Source organism: Neopsephotus bourkii, unplaced genomic scaffold, assembly GCF_033783945.1.
Source record: "Neopsephotus bourkii isolate Nb327-2 ecotype Australia unplaced genomic scaffold, CSIRO-AGI_Nbou_v1 NB_1060, whole genome shotgun sequence".
NCBI classification, from domain to species: domain Eukaryota; kingdom Metazoa; phylum Chordata; class Aves; order Psittaciformes; family Psittacidae; genus Neopsephotus; species Neopsephotus bourkii.
The window spans coordinates 443,287-464,475 of NW_026901548.1; the positions used below are offsets into that span (position 1 = coordinate 443,287).

At 51.5% G+C, this 21,189-nt stretch overlaps 1 protein-coding gene and 1 long non-coding RNA gene across 2 annotated transcripts in view; both read left to right on the forward strand.

Moving 5' to 3' along the window:
* The first annotated feature begins 3,725 nt into the window (after nt 1-3,725).
* CTNNBL1 (catenin beta like 1) overlaps nt 3,726-21,189 on the forward strand; it is a 41,201-nt gene continuing 23,737 nt past the window's right edge. Inside the window, exons 1-10 of the mRNA XM_061361350.1 lie at nt 3,726-3,850; nt 9,958-10,146; nt 11,957-12,063; nt 12,309-12,448; nt 15,112-15,209; nt 17,194-17,287; nt 18,093-18,184; nt 19,669-19,741; nt 20,014-20,072; nt 20,517-20,665. Of these exons, the coding sequence (XP_061217334.1) occupies nt 3,821-3,850; nt 9,958-10,146; nt 11,957-12,063; nt 12,309-12,448; nt 15,112-15,209; nt 17,194-17,287; nt 18,093-18,184; nt 19,669-19,741; nt 20,014-20,072; nt 20,517-20,665 (1,031 nt within the window). The 5' untranslated portion in view covers nt 3,726-3,820. The remainder of the gene's footprint in view (nt 3,851-9,957; nt 10,147-11,956; nt 12,064-12,308; nt 12,449-15,111; nt 15,210-17,193; nt 17,288-18,092; nt 18,185-19,668; nt 19,742-20,013; nt 20,073-20,516; nt 20,666-21,189) is intronic.
* LOC133216720 (uncharacterized) lies at nt 4,233-5,520 on the forward strand. Its single transcript, XR_009726702.1, has 2 exons — nt 4,233-4,329; nt 5,334-5,520. It is a non-coding gene; the product is annotated as an uncharacterized LOC133216720 (long non-coding RNA).

A 21,189-nucleotide genomic window follows, 5' to 3' on the forward strand; every position in this document is an offset into this window, starting at 1 on the left:
GTCCCGCCGCGCTGCTGCTGCCCTCGCTCAATGTCACTCTTGGAGGCTGTCAGTGTGCAGCAGGGTTGCGGGCGATAAGCGATCGCGCCGTCAGCCCCGGGCGCTGATTTACCGCGGCGGCGCGAGCGGAGCACGGATTGCTCTTAATCTAAATTGAAAACTACTCAAGTAGAAAAATAATTTCATTGCCTCACGTTGAAGGGGCGGGGGGAGAGAAGGGGAAGAACTGCACAGGGCGGGGGGCCGGGGGCTGCCCGTGCCCCCCACGGCTCTGCTCCCAGGCCGGGCCAGCACCCCCAGCCCATCCATCTGGATCTGCAGCATGAAATACTTGGAGGGCTTGGGAGTGGGAATGGGGATGGGCTGTGCCAGTGTGAGGGTTCTGAAGCATGGCCATTTCAGCACGGGCGTCCCCATGCTGAATCCCAGCATCCAGGAGGTCAGGATTCAGGTCTGCAGGAGTCATTTTCCATTAGCCAGGAGCTGGGATAGGGGTGGGGGGGGCACAGCGTGGTCCCAGCCCCACTCGAGGTTATGCTGCAGGCCCCCGGTGCTGGCACAGGCAGGGATGTGCTGCCTTGCAGAGGGATGGGTAATTTGGAGTGCGAGCAAATTCTGGGAGCATTTGCTGAGCTGGGTAATAACGCGCCCAGTGAGCTGCAGCCCGAGCACGCTGCCAAATTAAAGGGATTTTTTTCCCCTTTAATTTAAAAGTCACCGTTGGGAAATCTCCGTTGGCCACGGCACTGATTTCCCCCCGGCCGCCTTCCTGCAGAAACCTTTAATTTTGATTGTCACACTTTGTGGAGTTTAACTTGAAGAAACAGAGCCATAAATAAGGTGCTGCTCTGGCTTCGAGGCTCCAGCTGTGCCAGGATGGTGACAGCACCGTATGGTGGGATGGATGGCAGGATGGGCATGGTCCTCTCCCCAGGACCATGGCAGGGGTTGCACTGGGCCCCTTTGGCCTTGGAAGGCAGCACCAGGGAGGGTGTCAAAGGCTCCGGGTTCTGCTCTTTCACTGGGGTGCTGTGGGGCTGGAGGAGGTGCCATGGGCAGCCTGCGGCTTCTCCCAGTGTCCCTGCAGCTTGGTGGAACCAGTGTGTGACCCTGCTGGGGTTTGGGAGGGAACCAGGCAGCCGGGCTTGGCGCAGAGCTGGTGTGAGCGCTGGGAAGATTCCAGCCTGTTTGCATTTCACCCTTCAGTAATTTCACATTTACAGGTGCAATTAAGAGGCCAGCCTGGCGTCATGAAGCCGTCAGTGTGGAGAGACCTGAATCCTGACCGGCTCCCGTGTGTGTTCCCATCCGTCTGTCCATGGTCACACCGTGGTGATGCTGCAGTAACGGGCCTCGACTACGTTAGATGTGGGCTGTTTAACTTCAACGCTGCCTGAGCCCTTCAGGTGGTGACACAGGGCACAAGCACGGGGGAGTGGTGGTGTTGAATGGGGGCCACAGCACAACCAGGGCTGGGTTGGTGCCGTGTTCATCACCCCAACACCCCTGTGTTTTACAGGCAGCCCACCGATGTGGCAGTGCTGGCTGGACCATGATGCCCAGGACAGCACCAGGAGCACATCCTTCCCGTCCCCCTTCTCCTGCTGCAGTGGGACACGGCTGGGAGAAGCCGTCTTTCCCTTTAAGCTTCCCCCAGTTTAATTGGATAGCTTCGAGCCCCGGCTCATGATTCCTGCAGCAATTTGGTCTGAGATTTCTTCCTTTGCCTCCATTATCCACTCTGATTAACCGAGCTGCCCCTGTCAGCGCTGCTCGGTGGCGCGGGGAGCGCCGGCAAGAGCCTGTTAAAATGCATGAGCCTCTCCTGGCCAGCGATGCCCAACTGCAGGCCAGGGCTGCAGCTGCGGTGTCTGGGGCTGGTGGCGGTGCTGGGGTCCCGCGGGGTGTAGGGCTGCAGGCAGGGCCCCACCGTCCCCCGTACTGCGGCTTTTCCACTTCGCAAACACTCATTTCACATTCCAGCTCCAACTCGTTCCCTTTTTTCCATTTTAATAACACCGAAAGCATCCGGAAGCACTGCAGCACCCGCGGAAGAGAGAGCTGACATAATTAGAAAGTGGCTTCAATCAGGCTGTTTTCCTAATGGTTTGTCCTATCAGCCCACACGGCCCTGCACCCCCGTGCTCCCAACCCCCTGAGGCATCATTTACATTCCTTAATAACCCCTCATCACTATTCATGACGTGGGGAGGGCAACAACGGCTGAGTGCACAGCACTAATTCAATTTCTGCGAGGCTCCGTGTGTTTAGTTAATCACCGCGGGACCCGGGTTACTCAGTACAATTATTTATTCAGAATTAGATCTCAAAGCATCTGGATTGAAACCTGAACTCGCCATAAAATGAAGCCGGGATTCGGCTGCCCCCGCCGCTGCCCCCAGCCGCTGCTCCAGCGCCTCGCTCGGGGCAGCCTTTGCGGGTCCCTTCTGGGTGCTGGCGGCACAGAGGGGCTCTAGGGCAGGCGTGCGGGGGCCGGGGCCCTGCCCGCAGCAGTAGCACGGCCCGGGGGGCTCCCACATGCTCCGGCTTCGCCTCCAGCTGCGTCCGGGGGCTCGGGGTATCCCCCCTGCACGGCGCAGGGGACGGGAGGTGCTGCCCCCCCTCTCCGTTCCCATTCCCGGCTGTAAGCGCCGGGGCTTTCACCGTCCCCAGCAGCGGGGCTCTGCCGGTTTTGCAGGGTGAGAAACGGCCCCTGGGCTGCTGCGCCTTCCCCGCGGGGCTGCAGGCTCCCGGCGATCGCGTTTTGTTTAGGGCAGTTAATGCAGCAGCTTCTCACATTCCTGACTGTGTTTCTCTGAACGTTCCCCCCCGCCCCAGTCCTCCCGGGGAAGCGAATCGCCCCTGCTCTATCCCTTCCCCTAACGAGGAGAGCGGGAGCTGCCCTTCTGAGTGAAGAGTATTCATAGATCATAGAACCATGGAACGGTTTGGGTTGAAGGGACCTTAAAGCTCCTCCAGCTCCAACCCCTGCCACGGGCAAGGGCACCCTCCACTAGAGCCGCTTGCTCCGAGCCCCCGTGCCCAACCTGGCCGTGAGCATCCCCGGTGCCTGCCTGCACCCCGGGTCTCCTGCTGCACGTTGCAGGTTTGACAGCCATGGGGGTGTTTGTTGCCCTGGGCCAGCACTGCTCGAGGGATGCGGCCGTGTCCCGGCTGGAATGACCCCAGTGCTGCACACACAGAGCCAGAGGATGCGCTCATGATCCCTTTATCCCATCTTCCACGCACAGATTTGTTGTGTTAATTCTGGCATGATGGATGCCGCGCTCTGTAACGGAGCCACGGGACGCTCCAAACGTTATCTATATCTTTAATTTGGTGAGTGCTCAGCGCGGGCTCCCGCCGGGCAGGAGCTGCAGGCGGTGCTGTGCGGGAGCATTGCAGCTCAGAGCTGGTTCCTAACGCTAAGTCACAATAAATCCGGCCAGGCTCTTTAATTGCTCCCATTTGTTAAGCTGCGAACGCTAAACAATGGTTGAGCGTTCGAACGGTTCGAGTGCAGCCGCTGACGCTGCGGCCCAGCGGTGCGGACGGGGGGCGCTGGCGCGGGGCTCGGCGGAAGGATACATGAACACGCGCTTGCAGCTGGCGCAGGAGCGCGGAGGCCGCCGTGACCTTTGCCCTCGGCCGGCTATAATAAGTAGCCCCGGCTGCTTTGCGACGGTGTGGTGCTTTTGCCTCTTGCTTTCCGGCAGTGTGGCGCGCTTCCAGCTCTCCCTTGCTCCCTGCCTTACGGCGCGGTGTCCTGCGGCCCCGGTTGTTGGCGACAGTTCCGCGGTGGCGGGGCCCGGCCGGTGCCATGGACGTGGGGGAGCTGCTCAGCTACCAGGTGAGTGGCGCCCACCGGGCCCGGGGGAGCGCCCCGGCTCTTCCTGCCGCCACGCTGGGGAGGGACGGGGCGGCCCCGGCCGGGAGCGCGGTGCCTGCGCATTGGTGTCGGTAGCGCCGTAGAGCCGGGCCCGCCGCAGCTCCAGGCGGGCCTCCGTGCGGAGCGTGCCCGGCCGCGCTCGAAGGGCCCCGGTACGGTGCCGCTGAGGCCTGTCCCGCCCTGGGACACGAGGAGCCCTGGTGGGAGCCGGTAACCGGGGCTCCTGAGGGCCGCGGCCGCGCCGCTGATGGGTTCTCCCGGGCAGACTCGGTTCGGTGCTGCTGCAGGGCCCTGTCCCGTGTAAAAGCAGCGCTGTTTCTGCCCTGGGCTCTCGCTCTTCCCCCTTTCAGGACAAACCCCGTGCGATTCTCACCGGAGCCTCTGGGAAAGTTTTCCTCCTTGGGAAAGTTTCCTTTTACCCTGTGAGTGTTCTGCTCCCGGTGTGGGGCTGCTCCGTGTTCGGAGCCCGGTTTTAACGTGGATGGTGTTTCAGTGCCCGGGGCCGGTGCTGCCGTTCTGTGTGTGGCAGCGTTGGCCGGTACCTCAGTGCCCGGTGTTACCCCAGCACAGGAGCTGTGTGACTCGATCCATGGCTTAATTCCAGCCGCGGGATTCCTTATGGAATCTCTTCCCACGTGCCCCCGGTGTGTGTTGTTCTGGGGGGACACCGTGGGTGTTCAGAGGTGGAAGGAGCATCCCTGCTGCAGAGCAGGTGCCTGTGTCCAGAGGGTGACCCTGGGAGGTGCCCAAGGAAGGAGGGGATGTTGGAGGTTACCTCTGAGTCTGGGGAATTTCTCAGCATCTCCGAGTTCAGACCTCCCATATCATCGGGTTAGGGTTGGGGTGAATACAGGTGAGGGGAGTGAGGAGCAGGAGGTGGATAAACAGCTGTGCTGGTTCTGAGAAATGGGATTCCCTTCTGTGAGGGCTGAAAGATGGAAACGGGAGTTGGAAGGAGCAGGTTTTGCTGCCTTCAAGCCATCAGGTGTCTGCCATGGCTCTGAGTAAGGCAGAGCAGGAGCCTTTCTGTGTTGTTCTTGGAAATGCACACTCTTGTCCACCAGGAGAATCGGATACAGAGTGGTTCTGTGGGGCCTGTGCCACAGAAAGGAGTCCAACCTGTGTGTGGTGGAGAAATGAAGGAAGCTCGGTGTTGTTCCCGGCTGATGGGCTGCTGCTTCTGTGAGGAGGAGGAAGGCTCAGGGGCTGGTGAGGAGGAGGATGGCTGCTCTCTGGTGCCATGAGGCTGCCTTGGGCACAAGCTGGCCCCTTACCTGCCCTGGGCTGGTTCAGGATCTCCTTTACCATTGCTGCAGGGGTGGCACTGGCTGCTGGGGGCGGGTGTTGTTCCCCTCAGCCCTCTGATTTTAATCTCTTGCTGCAGATGAATCTGTCTCCTCAGCTTCCCTCAGCACAGCCCACAATAATTGCTTTACTCTTGCAGTGTTTTGAATTTCTCCTCTCTAAATGCCTGATCTGTGCCCTTGCTTAATCAAGATGATGTTCTCCTCGCTGCCAAGCCTGGCGTGGAAGATTGTGGGCACTGTGCCACGGACTCAGCACCACGTGTGGGCAAAAGGAGCCTCTTGCAACAAAAAATACAATTAAACAGCACCTGGCAGTTTATACAAGCTCAGGAATCCATAAACTTTATGTGTTGCTGCAAAACCGTTGCAGATGGTCTGAGCTGATGGTTAAGTATCGCTGCTGTTCTGCCCGGCTCCTGTGTCTGGTCTCCCATTGTGGGGGGGGGGACGGGGGACGGAGGGGACAGAGCCAACCCTGGCTCTTCCCAAGATCCCTTCCAGTTGGGAGTAATAAGGGAGACTGCTTTAGCTGGCATTCAGTGCAGCTCTTGCTGCTGGGAGTGATCATTACAAACTGCTCATGTTTTAATGCACTATTAGTAAACTCAGATAACAGAAGCAGCAGCAGATAAGGGGTGGGGTCTGGCTTGGGCCGGGCCATCTGCTCACTGTGGGAATGGGCTGAGGGTGGTTTGTAGTGGGATGAGTCCCTGTGGATCAGCAAAGGCACAATGATTGCTGCTGCTGTGGCTCATTCCCTGTAAATCTGCCCTGGAATGGGTGCCCTGGTGCAGGGGGTGCTCAGCTGTGTGGGGTTTTGACTCTTCAGCCTTGTTATCCTGGTGCCTCTCATCCTGCTTGTGGGTTCAGACATGGAGCTGTCACTGCCCCATGTGGCAGAGCCTGTGTGTACTTACTGGTGTGCTGGTACCCAGCCTGGTGCACTGCTGGCTGCAGCTGAGCTTTTAGTTTCCTTTTTGCTGTGTTATCCCTGGCCATCAAAGCAGGGCAGGGAAGGTCCCTGCCCCACAGGGTCCCCATGGCTGCACTCCTCAGGGTGAGTCTGGAGGATGTGGGTTCCTTCTCTCTGACACTAATAATCCATATCCATGTGAGTACAGGGCTTGACTTGCATTTTGGTTGCCTCAGCTTGGGTGAGTTTGAGCTCCTGGGGCTTGCTGAGATTTCTGGATTTTCCTGGTACCAGTTCCCCATTTTTACACTGGGACCCTGCACCATCCGGAAGTGTGGTGTTCCAGGAGCAAAGAGCAAGCAAAGTACAATTGATCAAAGCTTGGTTCGTCACAAATGCTGGACACAAAATGAAGTTGGTGAAGATGCCTCTGGAGACCGGGGCTTGCTCTCAGGGCTCCTGCCCTGGCAGCTCCTGCAGCGCTTGCTGCTGTGGCAGCTCAGGGCACGCTGCGGCCGCTGCAGGAGCTGCATCACTTAGGAAGATTTATTTCAGGTTTCATGCACAATTTCTGAGCTCGCAGTAACGAGGTTATGTGTAAAGCAGATGTCTCGGTAATGTGAAACTCCATTACTGAGGCTCCTCCAAACCTGCCTGGTGCTCATGGAAGGCTGGAAGCAACTGGGGGCCTAAGCAACGTTCTTGGATCTGATGGAGTGCTTAATCCTGGTATTAATGTGCTGTTGGTGCTCTGAGGGAGACTGGGGCCCTGGGCAGAGCCTGTCCTGTGTTTGGGATATGGTTGCAGTCCTGGGTGCTTGTGTTCCAGGGGCTGTGACCAGTGGGTGCTTCCAGGGTGGGTCTGTGCCCACCTATGGTCTGTCCTTACCCCAAAGCACATATGGCTGGGCCGGGGAGAGAAACAAAGATAATTCCCTTCACCAGTCATGAGCTTTTGTTTACTTGTATTTTATAAATGTCAGCTTCTTAAAGCCCTTTTATATTTGCTGCTTTTTGTGTGGTGATATCAGTGTTAGATTTAAATGAAAATGTCTTTGGAATAAATTACTGTGAATGCTCTGCACTCAGTGGAACGGAATTAAGCTTAACTAACAAAACAGTCCCACACTGCTCTTCTTGTGCCTTTACTAATGAATCCCAGCTCCTTGCTAAATGCACCTTAGCACAGCTGATTATAAACCCCAGGTTGTTTCTGTTTTTAGCAAAGGATGAACTTTCCCTTCCCTACCAGAAAGCAAAACTTGTGTAGATGTGCATGAAGCTGTGCCACTGTTTAAATGAATGTGTTAGGGCACAACATATGTGTTTGCACAGCATCGCTGTGAGGATGGTGGGACACTGGCACAGGGTGCCCAGAGGAGCTGGGGCTGCCCCATCCCTGGCAGTGCTCAAGGCCAGGTTGGACACAGGGGCTTGGAGCAAGCTGCTCCAGTGGAAGGGGTCCCTGCCTGTGGCAGGGGTTGGAGCTGGGTGAGATTTAAGCTCCCTTCCAACCCAAACCATTCCACGATTCTGTGGTTCTATGGACGTACACCAGTGTCAGCACAGCCATGGATGTGCTTAATTCTTGTTGGTTGGTGCCAGTCCTCAGGAGAGTCAATGGGCAGAGGCTGATGCTCACCTTGAACCAGCAGCCCCTGACCACGGGAGCTGGGCAGGCATTGGGTGCCTCCCTCCAGCCCCTGTTCTTGGTTTCAGTAGTGCTGGAGAACAGCAATATTCTGAGTGAGGTTTTGCATAACATCAATAACGGAAGGAAAAACCTTAATGCCCACTTAATGTGTTTGCTGGGAATTCAATTACTGCCTATTGCTGCTCTGTTGCAGCATTAATAATTGCACACAGGGCAGCTCCATAATTTATCATAATGATTCCTGGGATGTGTGACAGAAGATTCCTCCCCCTAACAATGCACAAATGCAGAAAGGATAAAGCAGTTGAGGCTGAGGCCGGGTGTAAATGCTGCTGCTGAGGATGTGCTCAGAGGAGATGGCTTGGGGTCATGATGGAGTTTTAATTTAGATTTGTTGGGGTGATGCAGCCCCTGCCCATGGTCCCTCACTGCATCTGGCACCCCTCTGGTCCCTCTTTACAGCCACGTCTCACTGAGGGGTTTGTTCCTCTTTTAATGCTTAGAAATGAGCGTGGAATGAGATTGTGACCCCTGGACACAGAGCAACCAGGGCAAATCTTGTGGGGCCTTTTGCTAGAGGGTTCAGGGTTCCCTGTTTCTGTCGCTCTGTGTAATGCTGATCTGTCCGGGGTGGGTTGGGATGAACTGGCTGTTACTGAGTGAGGCGAAGGGCAGGGACCTTTGTGTCTCTAAGGGCACTGAGTAAGGAACATGTATTTACCACAGGTTTTTCCTTAGACGCTCCCTTTAGAAGAGCACCTTTTCTCTTTCTCTTTATTGGGTTGCTCATTGCTTGGGGAGGGTTTGAACTCCTGCTTGCTGACAATGACACATTTGTTTCTAAATGGATCTGTGTGAAATTAGACTTTAATGTACCTAGAAGAGAAGTAATAGGAATTTGCTTTAAAAAAAGCCCCAACAGCCACCCCCCTCCCCCAACCCCTTCTGGCAAATGAATTTTCATTTCAAAGAATCTCTGGGTATGCTTCTACTTCCCAGCTATTGAATTACGAGCTCAGTAACTGCTTTAAAAGTGCATGGGAGCACTTTAGAAGAGTTTAAAGTCCGGAATGTTCTGTCCCTAATGGAAGTGGAAATGGCAGAGAGGATGTAGGGCGGAAGGAGATGGATAATAGGTTTGAACAGGTCTAGCTGAGGGCCAGCACCGAGAGCTTCCATTTGTGCTAATCAGGAGCAGAAACTTGATTCTGCCTCTCCTTGAAGTGGTGGTAACTGGGTAACCCTGCAGACAGCCAGCTGGTGGCCAGGCTGGTCCGGCTGGCTTCTGGGTGCCATGAGCACTCTGGGGACCTTCTGGGTGCCATGGGCACTTGCGTGCTGTTTGGGTGGAGTCTTTTGTTGGGTTGGGTTTTGGGTTTTGTTTTACATCTCTCCCAGAGCAGGGTTTTCCTGGGAGCAGAGCTTTCCTTTGCTGGCTTTTCCTTTCCATGGAGGTAAATGGCTGCTGGATGCTCCCTGGGATGTGCAGAGGAGCAGCTGGAGCTGGCCTGCGGTGTGCATGTCGGGATTGGGATTGCAGCAGGAATGCCTTATGAGCAGTGATGGGAAGTCAAAGTGTTTTTCCTGTGGTCATTGTTCTTAACACACAGGCTACTTTCAAATAGTAAAGAATTAAGCTTTGTTTTCTTGTAGGTGTAGAGCATGGGCTGCTCTGTTCCAGCCTCGTTGTCCTTCAGAAAAATAAGACACACCAAGTTTAATATCCCTGTAGTGCTTGAGGGGAGAGTTTCTTCTTCTATTGCAAATACTGCCATCCGTTTTTGCCTAAATTAAACCACAGGATCAGGGTTAATGGACTTTTTCCTTGTCCCTGGCAAATTACCTTTAATTTTGACAATGAAATAGGAATTGTGGCCAAACTCATGGGTCAGTGGCTGGGGCTGGACTCCTGCCTCGGAAGCTGTAGCCTTTGCCTGCGGAGATGTTTTCCTGGGAATGGTGTTCATAGATCAAACAAGGTAGGATGTTGACACAGCTCTTGGCAGAGGCATTCATCTGCCCATGTGATGTTCCACTTCACTAAATTAATTTCCTTTCCCATTTTCAGAGCTGTTGAGTGCTGTGTAAGCAAATGTTTGAAGCAGCTTGTAAGAATTTCCTCGGTGTGCCTTGTAATACTGGAGTTCTGCCTTGCAAGGACTTGTACTCATTCCTCTTCTTTCCCTGCCTGTAGCCTAACAGAGGGACAAAAAGGCCCCGTGATGAAGAGGAAGAGGAAATCAAAGCCCGTCGGAAGCAGGCGAGCACGCGGGAGCACGGCCGTCACCGGGAAGAGGAGTCTGCTGCGCTGGAGGAAACTGATGATGAGAAGAAGAAACTCCTTCAGATAATTGAGAGGGATGGCGAGGAGGAAGAGGAGGAGGTAAATCACCAGTGTCCTGGGGGACAGGAGCAAACACTAAATCACTTCTCTGATTTCCGTTTCTTGGCGTGCAGGTGATGAGACCAACGGGTGATTTCCACGTGCCTCATGCAGCTTGAGGTTACGGTTTTACTTCCCTGCCCCATGGAGTGTTCATGAATTCCAGACAGGGCTTCTCACAGATATTCTCTGAGGGCTTAAGGGGGGGGCAAGAGGAAGGGAGAAGGGAAAGTTTTCAAGCCTAATCTCTGCTTTAGGCTGGAATTGCATTCTAAAACGTATTTTTAGGAAGCAGCTTGTGTTTGATCCTGTTTCCTCACTGTTGTTCATCAGTGCCCCAGCAATGCAGCACCTCCCCGCTCTGGAGCTGTGCAGCAGCAAATAACATTCTGCTGTGCAGGAAAGGTCTTGGGTCAGGGGGCGGGTGGCAGCTGTCAAGGGTAAATGATTTCAAGCCTTGGAGACAGAAATCCAATGCAGCATTGGCCTTTCTGCCAAGGGCCAGGGAAAAGATCACTTTATAAATGTGACACGTGGATTGGTATAAATCTCGAAGATATTTGTTTCCTGCTGCCTGTTTGATAAAAACCCAAGTGATATTCACCATTACAGGATCATGTAGCTTTGTAAAGTATCATTGTTCTCTGTACACAGCATTGCTGGCCTTCCTCTCTGAAAGGCTCCCTGTTTTTTTGATGTTGAGCTATTGCCATGGCAGTGGCTGCTGATAGCGAGGGATAATGCAGGATTTCTGTATGGGTCAGCTCCTGTGAGATGAATGGACTCAGACAAGGTCCTCTTGACTGGCTGAGTTGGATGTTCACTCATCCAGACATCTTAAGGGCTGAATTCTAAGGTTCCTTTAGACCCAAAGTCTCTCATTTATTATCTTCAATGCAGTTGATGTAAGCACCATTAAAATGTGCTTTGTAGCATGGAATCTGCTGGAAGGGAGCTAATCTGTGGGACGCCGCAATACTGAATGCAAATTAACTGAAGATAACAAATAGAGGAGAGGGGAGAGGTTCCACAAGGAATCTGTATTGGCAGTGTTTTAATAAAAGTGCACTGAAGTCATGAAGCAGGGAAGATACCAGCAGTGTGTCTGAGGTGCCGGGGCGGGAGCTGGAGTTCTGTCAGTGCTGGGCAGTAAATGTGTGTTGCCAACTGAAAAACACCTCAGAAGCACTTAAAAAAAAAATAGAAAGTACTAGAGTAAAATATTGATTTATTTTTTTCCTTGTGAAACTAGCCGTGAAACTTATCCAAGTGAGGAAAATACAAAGAGCATAAACCGGGGTGGTTAAATGCAGAGCTGCGAAAGGAAGCAGCCCAATGGGCTTCTGGAAAGAAACCGTCCATGGTTATGAACTTCACTCTGGTACATCAGAAGCAAAACGCCTCAAGAGGTGCTGATGGTGCTGGTAATAACGGTTATGGAAGAGCAGTGGGAGGAAGATGAGCCATTGCAGGGCTGGTTTGGGCTTTTTCATTGATGCTCAGGGTCAGAAAGGGTCAGGAGCAGTTCTGGTTCTTTTCCAAGCTCCTTCCATTGTAAATCCTGGTTTAATGACAATCTGACTTACACGTTTTTGCCCTCAGGAGCTTGCTCAGGTCCGAATTGGAGTAAATCCACAACCAACAGTAACAGCGTGGGGGTTTTGGCAAGTTTCTGACACTGCTGGGGTGGCAGCTTGCTCCTGAAGGGTCTGAGCCAGGCCACGGTCTCACCACATCACTGTGCTCTTGGTTTTCTGGGCAGCTGTTACAGCTATCCCAAGCTGTTTCGTGCTCTCTCTGATTTGGTTAGGAGGAACCTTTGGATGAAAGTTCAGTGAAGAAGATGATTCTCACCTTCGAGAAGAGATCCTACAAAAATCAGGAGCTGCGGATCAAGTTTCCTGATAATCCAGAGAAGTAAGATTGTGCTCATCCCCTGCTGCCCTTTTCCCTTTGATTTTAGGTTTCAGCCCTGAATCAATTTCTTGACTGTACATATGTTTTTAGTTACACAAGGCTCATGTAGCAGCAGTTACCACCATGTTCTAAATTGTATTTGAAACTAGACTTGTTGCCATGTCTTGCCTGGCATCTCCTGGAGGGTGCTGGGCACTGAACACACCTCGTGCACCTTTTCCCTAACCATGTTTGTGTCTCCCCAGGTTCATGGAGTCCGAGCTGGATTTAAATGACATCATCCAGGAGATGCATGTGATCGCCACAATGCCGGACCTGTATCACCTGCTGGTGGAGCTCAACGCGGTGCAGTCCCTCCTGGGGCTGCTGGGCCATGACAACACAGATATCCTTTGGCTGCTAAAGCAGCTCTCATGAGAGAGGCTTTCTACAGGCTTTGCTGTAATCTCCTATATCCTGCGCTTACAGGCTCCCATGTTTTTCTCTTCTCTCCCACCACACTGAATTTGTCTTCTTTCTTTTTTCGTCCAAGTGAAAGTCTTCTCTCTTCAAGTAATATTGATTCTGCATTTTTCCAATGCTGTTACTCTCCTTTCTTGTTTTATGACCCTTTCATCCAGGTGTGAGTGGCTGTGTTAGGGTGTGGGCAGATGAGAGCACAGGAAGAGCTGAGGTGTGGATTTAGCAGCTCCTTGAACTGTGAACAACCCTTGCCTGGAACAGCCCCGATGAGAAGAGAACCAGTTTGTCCCTTTCTTCTGAGGCTGAGCTGTCACACCATCAGCTGTTTGCTGTGGGCTCCCTCACTGCAGTGCTACGCCTTGGCTTGTAGGTGTGGTAAATTCTTAATGTGCCCACACCTTTGCTTTGGTGTGCCCAGAGGTTGAGGTTTGAGTAGGCCCTCCAGTTACGGAAATACCGGAGGTATTTCCGTGCTCAGTTAGTTCTGGTGTTGCTGAACCAGTCCCTGTGTGCCCATCCCTTCTGCCTCTGACCACCTGAGGACATTCTGGAGAGTTTTCTGTCTATGCTGTCAGAGACTTTGGTAGCTTTGAACAATAACTGTGTCAGTTTCTGGATGTGCTGGTGCCTTGATGCTCAGCCAATAGATTGAACTATGCCTGGCTTCCCGCTGGGCAGCCTTTAAAAGCAGAGCTCAGCCTGTATTGCTTGTGGCATATTCTGCAGTAAATGAAGCTGGAAAATTGTGACAAGATGTGGGAGACAGAATTGTGACAGGCACTGGTAGAGGGAGGGAGCAGTGAAGCCCGGCAGAAAGGGCTCTAGATGTAGACATGGGACTACAGCAGCTTTTCTTCTTCCTTTTTTATTGATTCATGACCTTAGCAAAGTGATTTCTTCTTTATTTTTCTTTGTGTGAAGAAGCAGATAACACTTCCCAGCTCCTCTGATGTGTTTTGAAACAGGCAGTGTTAAAGGACCATTGGTGCTAAATGTTGTGGTCTGATGCACAGGTCTTGGTTTTCGTTTTTAGCCCTTTTACTTAGTGCCATGTACTAAGCATCCATCATTCATTCTTCCTAAGTGGGGGCAGTGATCAGAAGGTGGAACCAAAACATAAATATTTTATGGCGTATTGTTTCATATTAGAAAGAGTGTTTATGTGTTTGGGTGTGTGACTGGCATCTGCCTGAGCCTTGGTGTGGTGAATGCTGGTCCCTTCAAAACACCAGCCACCACAGCTTCTGTTATCTGTGATCTGGAATGGAGTCACTCTCAATAAGCATTTGTTAAGGGTTTACTGCTGTCCCAGGGGAAGCTCCCATGTGCATGACCAGCTTCATGGCTGCCAGCGTTTCAGAGGTATTTCTTGTCAGGCACTGCAGGTTTTTGTGTCTCTGTGTAATGGGAAAGTGTACACAGAAGTTCTCATTCACAGGGAGGAGATGAACTCTGGAATAACAGAGCTGCTCCGTGGCTGGGGTGCATGCTAACGGAGCTCACTGTGTTCTGTCAGCCATGAAAAGCCATGTCCTTGGGTCACTGCTGCTGTCAAAGACTTGTCACGGTTTCCACTGTGAGCTCTTTTTACTGGGTTTGCAGCTTGCCTGACAGTCAGTGCAGGGCTGGGAGTCTGCAAAAAGTGTATTTCTTGTTGTGAAACTGCTGCAGTGTTTTCAGGCCCATTGGAAGCGGGGCACAGGCTGTAGTAGTGCCTCTCCCATGTGCCACTGCTTGTGTTCGGGGCACAAACGCTGTCAGGTAGAGCATCCAGACAAAACTCAGATTCAGCTCAAGTTTTCTAATGACTTCTTGTTAAAACAAATAGAAAAGGATTTTAAAAATGAGTTCTTCAAGGAGAGACCTAAACAAATGGCTCTTCAGATTGATTTAAATGTGGTGGCTTGAGGGACTAATGCAAGGAGACAAAAGCAATGTCCAGGGGGAGCAAATAGTCTGCTGAACGATTCGTGCAGTTTTATACAGCACAAGTGAATGAAAGATGATCGGCAGCAAGACGTAGTCATGAAAGACAGGAAAGTCTCAAGTGAGTTTTTGCTTTTCTATCTCCTAAATTTTATAGGACAACAGATACTCCTACTGGAAGCTTTCACAGAAGCTCCCTCCCAGAAGCAGGGCGAGCTCCTCTGCCTGCTGAGCTCTCTCAGAAGAGCCTGGCTCTGTTGTCCATCAAGACGTGTCCTGTGCGTCAAGAAAATGCCCAGATAGTTTTGAGTTGGTTGAGGGGGGGTTAAAGACGGTGGTGTTGCTGCTGCACGTCTTCTGCAGCACCTAGACATGGGTTACTCGGGGTTGGGACAGGCAGCTCTCTGTGAGCAATGTTGCCTGATGCAGTGAGCACAGTCACATCTGGCTTTACCACTAATTGTTGGGATTCCTGGCTTTGGTGCTCTCAAGGACTATGCTGATGCATTCTGTGTGCTCTTGGCTCTCGTGTTCCTTTGCCCACTGCTGCAGTATTACCACTTGTTTTGGATCATGTTGGGAGCATGCCGAAACAAGAGCAATCTGCCTTAGGTATTAAATGTGTCTGCCCCTCTGTCAGTTGTCCTTAACGCCTGGCACATGTTTCCATAGCAGTGGTAGACTTGCTTCAGGAGCTGACAGACATTGATACTCTCCATGAGAGTGAAGAAGGAGCTGAAGTCCTCATAGATGCTTTGGTAAGTTGTGAACTCCAGGAATGTCAATGCTTGACGTCTGCTGGAGGACTCCTTTTTGGAAGGAACACGCTCATATTGCAGAACCTGCGTAGGCTGGAGATTGTTTTGTGTGGGGAGGGAGCCTCAAGTGATGTTTGTGCCTTGGACTGTGTCCTGCTGAGCTTCATTTGCATTCTTCTTCCTTCTTGTGGGGAAGGGGTGACCTGTTCACCCGTGAAAAGCTGAAGTTCATGGCAAGGCTCTGATCTTTATCTGAAGGACAACGGGGCCACCCTGAGCCTTCAGTCTGGCTTCTTGCACAGGAGTCAGTTGCCTTCTACCCAGAAACTCCTTTTTCAAACCCCAGATCTGTGCTTGAGCTGGAACATCTTGTTATAGGGAGGGTGTGTGGTTTTCCTAACAAGAAGTACAAGTTTTCATTTAACAGGGGAATGCATTTTACAGGTAGAGGAAGGTTCAAAGGCCATGATCCTTTTTGGTGCAGAGATTAGACAACCTATGTGCAGCAGAGGCTGCATGGCTCACTCTCCTGCCTGGTTAACCCTCTGGAGTGCCTCTTGGCCTCTATGGTGGGAGACTTCCCCTTTTCGTGGCGTCTGGGCTGGATGCAGGAGGAGGATGCCCTCTGGAGAAGTGATGCCCCCCCAAAGCCTGAGATTTGTGGGTCCTGCCTTTAGGCAGCTCCTGCTGGCTAGTGGTGCTTGTCTGAATCTCTGTGGCTGTGTCTTGTTCTATAACTATCATGTTGAAATCGGAAGAGTGGGAATTAGGGGTTTTCTTTGTTTGCTTTGTTTGGCTGCTCTGTTCTACAATCCTTTGTGTCCAGTCCCTGTAGTGTTACCTCCAGCGGTTATAGACAGTGGCCCTGAGCTGTGTTCCTCCAGCTGCCCTCTGGGCTTTTGTAATTACTCTCCTTCGTGGGCAGATTGCGGATGATGAGATGGAGAGGGGCTGCTGGAGAAGATTTCTGTACAATGTGCAGCAGGGTAGTAAATCAAGTGAAGTTCCTCCTTTGTTTCCCTTGTCATTGATAATAGCCAAGTTCTAGAGGCTTTATTGTCCTCTTTGAAAGGAACAGGCCAGGCATATCTTGGGAGAAGTGTTTAGATCTCTGCTTTTGAGGTGACTTTTTCTTTCTTTGAAGAAAGTGGGTGTAATGCTGTAGGGATCTGGGAAGATTGCTGCACTCCCTTCCACACCAGCTGGTACTTGTACTGCTTCCGTGTGTTCACTGGGCCCAAAGCTAGTAATTAGAATGGGAAATGTTATTTTGTTTAACTCTCCCAAGCTCATGTCTGCAGTGGAAAGTTAGCCAAAGTCAGGGTGGACTCTGTGCAATTGCAGCCTTAAAAGCACACTTACTGCTTGTGATGGCTTTTTGGGGAGGAGGCCCCACCTGCAGGTGTGGGTTCCTGCTCCTGACATTGAACTCTGGGTCTCATTGGCTTGCTTGGAACATTCAACTTGCTCAGACCAAGGGAGGCTTCCACTGGTGACCATTCAGCTTCTGGATTTGAGGCTGTGTGTGTGAGCATCGATCCTTCATGTTTCTGTACCCCCTGAGGTGGAAGATAGAACAGAAATAAGGGCAAACCAGTGTAACCGGTGAAAATGGAGCTGCTCAAAAGGCTGCCAGCCTGCCCATAGCGCCTCCCACTTGGCATTGCGAGGGATTATGAATCAATCAGGCTGGTTCAGGAAACAAGACTGTGACAAGGTGCATGTTTTCCTCCAGATGTTTTTCTGTTTAATCTGAAACACAAAAGTTGTTTAATTAATTAGGGCAAACACAGCAGCAGATCTACTCAGTGATTCCTTTGTTTCCTCAGAGATTTTAGAGCAAGACTGTTAATGCCTTCTGCTTGTGCCTGGCAGGATGCTTTAGTACAGCTTATTGACTTTTATTATTAAACCTCCATTCTCTCTCCTTCAGCTTCCTCTTTTTTCAGTCACCTCTTAGCTTTTCTCTTTTCCTGGTGTTCAGGTGGAGGGCCAGGTTGTGGCCTTGTTGGTCCAGAATTTGGAGCGCCTGGATGAAAGTGTGAAGGAGGAAGCTGATGGTGTCCACAACACACTGGGTAAGTGGCTGTTGCCTGTCACTTCTTTCTCGATGTTGTACAAAGGGGGTGGGTTATCCCTCCCCTTCCTTCCCTCCCTCCTTCCCCTCTGAATTGCCCAGCACTACCATTGAGGACCCAGTGCAGCTTTTCAAGCACAACTGAAGCTTCTGGCAAAGCCTTGTCTCCTGTGCCAGTGTTCGGTGCCTGGCTGCTGGTAAGGGGCCTCCTCCCAAAGCGGGTACGCAGGGAGGTGCTGCTGCACAGCTCAAGCTGCACCAGGACATCCCCACAGCCCTGTATTTACTGTGTTCTTACTGTGAGCTCTACTCACTCTGTTACAAGAGCTGTTTATGTCTTAGCAATATATTTAACTTCCAGATAGTAAAACATTTGCATTTCCTGTAAGTACATCATTACCTCTCCCCAGTCTCAGCACAGCACAGTAACTGCTTTGCAGTGCGTGGCTGTTATTAGCATTTAGACCATAATTTGGGACTGTCATCTCCCGAGGACTGGAAGAATGAGGACGACTGGAAACATGAGGTTTGGAAGTTTTACTGCTGCTGTTCCTGTTAGTTTAGTTCTGAGCAGTGAGAACTGGGAAGTGTCTTGGGCTCCCTCCAGTAGGAGCTGGTGTCACACTGAGGATGGGCTCTGTGGGCAGTGTGAAAACAGAGGGTATTGTACAACTGAGTCAAAGTCTCACTCAGCACAAAGGTGGTTTTCTGAGTAAGATGTGAGGAGAGTGGTGCAGCCCCAGCAAAGCAGAGTTGATGCAGGCCAGAGCTGCAGGTGGGGACCTGTGTTGTGTCTTTCCTTTCAGCCATCGTTGAGAACATGGCAGAGTTCCGTCCGGAGATGTGCACAGAGGCTGCACAGCAGGGCCTCATGCAGTGGCTGCTCAAGAGGCTGAAGGTGAGTTCCTCTTCCAGATCAGTTAGAATGAGCTTACAACCGTGTAAAATAGGCCAGTTTTGTGTGTGTGTGTTGCAGAAGCCAAGCTAAGGATAGCAAGGCAAAAATCGGGGTTTGTGTCCTCTGTGGTTTAGTTTAAATGAACATAATTGTGTCTTGTCTTGATGTTTTACAGCATTTCTTTTCTGTTGGTTTGATTCCTGTATGGTGGCTTTCTGGTCTGTGGCTGAGACTTGTAGGGATATAAAAGCTGACAAGCAGTGAACGGGGGAACTAACACAGAACACTTCATGCCTGTGCTGCCTGTGTTTCTAACACTTCTTTGAGTTTCAAGTCTTTGTTTAACTGCTGCTGGTGGCTTTTTCTTTGAACTCCTCTAACTGCCTTCTGAATTCAGAATGACTTTTCAGTACTCTTCGCATCCTATGGCAGTGAGCTGCAAAGTGAGCTGCTCTGTCCTGGGTGAAGAGGTGCCTAAACGTTCCCTGGAGAATCCTGCAGGAAAGGAATGGGCAGTTCAGCTGTCTCAGAATTAGGGAGGGAAATAGAGCAAACAGATTCTGACCTTTCCTAACCCTGTTAGTAAGGCCTTGGCACTTCTATATTTTAATGTCTTTATGGTTAAAGGCCTCTGATTCACAGAAATGCTTCCTCAGCTTTGTAAGTGTGCAGATGCCCCTCTGTGCACCTCATGTACTTGCTAGCCAAAATAACCTATAATTTCTCACTACAGGTACTAGCATAATTGTATTCCTTTTGCTCAAAACCCTAAAAGTGAAGGTAATTTTAGTTCAGGAAGGTCTGTGCTGCTGCCAGCCTCATGATTGCACTGGCAGCTGAAAGGCTGAGGGCCTGTGGAGCACAGAATAACCACAGCTTGGGTTCCTCCGTGTGGTGCCACCAAAAATGGATGTTCAGGTTGTTCAGGATGTGGTGCTGAAGGCGTCTTTGCTTTTTCTTCAAATTCAGCAGTTTGGTTTCATTATGATTTCTGTTAACATATTTGAGTTATGGAGGGAGCGTAGGAAATGGAAGTGCTGTGACTGTGCAGGCTAAACCCACCTCATGTTCAGTGACTGGCACATCACAACCCTTGTCAAACTCTGCAGTTTCTAGTTTGTGTCACTGTGAGGTATGGTCTGAAATTCAGGTTTTGGTGACAGTGCAGCCTTTCAGAATAGGGATGAGCCCAACATGCTCATATAACCTCACGGTTATACTGTGCTGGGGGGTGTGAGCCAACTTGGTCAAACCTACTCATGTAGGACAGCAGGGGAGGGATCAGAGCTGTTCCTTCCCCTGTGTGTGAGCACACCCCCAGCCTGGAGGCAGTTATTGCTGCTTTGTCACGGGCATGCTGCAAAATTCTCACTGTATTTGGTTTAAGTGTTGCCCAGACACTTGGGGATTTGATTAATGTGCTCTTGAAATCAGTGAAGCGGTGCTGTGCCCTGATGGGTCTCTTGTTCCTCCTTCACCAACAGGCAAAGATGCCTTTTGACGCCAACAAGCTGTACTGCAGTGAGGTGCTGGCTATTCTGCTCCAGAACAACGATGGTGAGACGTGCCCTGGTATCAGTATCCTGGTAGGGTGGGAGCCAGGCTTCTCTCTGACCAAGCAGCACTCCTCTGCCTCTGGCATCCTCTGCTGAGCTCTTCCTGTGCTGTGCTCTCCTGCAGACTCATGCATCCTCTCCTTCTCTGCGGCTTTTGTACTCTGTCAGGCCGTATTGATTTTGTTTGCTGATGTATCAGTGTTAGATGGCTGTAAAATCTGACAGTTAGCTTCATTTTTCTCTCTCTTTTCCCCTTCCCCCTCCTCCGTCTAGACAACAGAGAATTGCTTGGGGAGCTGGATGGGATCGATGTGCTGCTTCAGCAGTTATCTGTGAGTAATTCACGCACGTCCTCTCCGCGTTGGAGGCTCCTGGGCTGGGTGGGAGGAGGTGGAGCAGGCTCTGGGTGTAGCACTGGCCTGGCAGGCAGGAGATGCTGAAGCACTGCTGTGCTTTCTGTTCACTGGTGGCATCGTCCCTGGGTGACTGAGCCAGGGGCTCTCTGGTAGTGAGCTTATCCGTGTGATTCTGTGAACTGCCAGTGGTGAATTTGCCTTTACCTTTGAAGGCTTGTATGGTCTTTAAGTCACACATTAGTCAGTAAGGGGTCAGGGCAGCAGAGTTACAAGAGGGAGTGCATTGATGATGGGTATGATTGCTGGCTTGGGCACATCAAATGCTGAGGGCTTGTGATAGAAGATGTTCATGTGCCCTGCAATGGTGTGCACCGCAGTGGGCCCTCCATTTGAGGTAATTCTGCTTTCTTTGTCATGTAGGTGTTTAAACGACACAACCCTGGTACAGCTGAAGAACAGGAAATGATGGAGAACCTCTTTGACTCCCTTTGCTCCTGCCTAATGCTCAGCTCCAACCGGGATCGCTTCCTGAAGGGCGAGGGTCTACAGCTGATGAACCTGATGCTGAGGTACCCTCAACTGTGGTTTTCTTGCCTGCCTTTGACATGCCAGCACATGTTCTGGCTAGCTAGTTGTGTTTTTCTGTTTCTGCAACTTCTCTGTTAGCATATTTGCCTGTCTTTCCAGCGTGTAAGTCAAACCTTCTCAGACATAAGCTCCACTCTGTCTTTAGCCCTGTTTCCTGAGAACAGGGGTTACTGCGGAGCCTCAGGAAAGTGATTGTGCAGCTCAGTGGGGCAGACCCCCAGATGGAAGAATGCCATGGGTCAGGCCACTAATCCCCTGAGGATTTAAGACCCTTGTGAGGGAGAACCTTTGGATGTCTCTAGGAAAATGTTTTTCTTTTGTTGCCAGTTGAAGCTTTGCTGTGCTCTGTGTCCTCCGGTTTTTGTGGGTATTGGTACAAAACCTGGTTTTGTGAAGTGGGCACAGGTGTTTGTTTCTCTTGTGTGTATCCTGTCACACCCTGAGTCACCAGGGCTCCTCCTCAACCCTTGCCCCATCCTGCTGGCTGGATTCCTCCAGGCTGTGG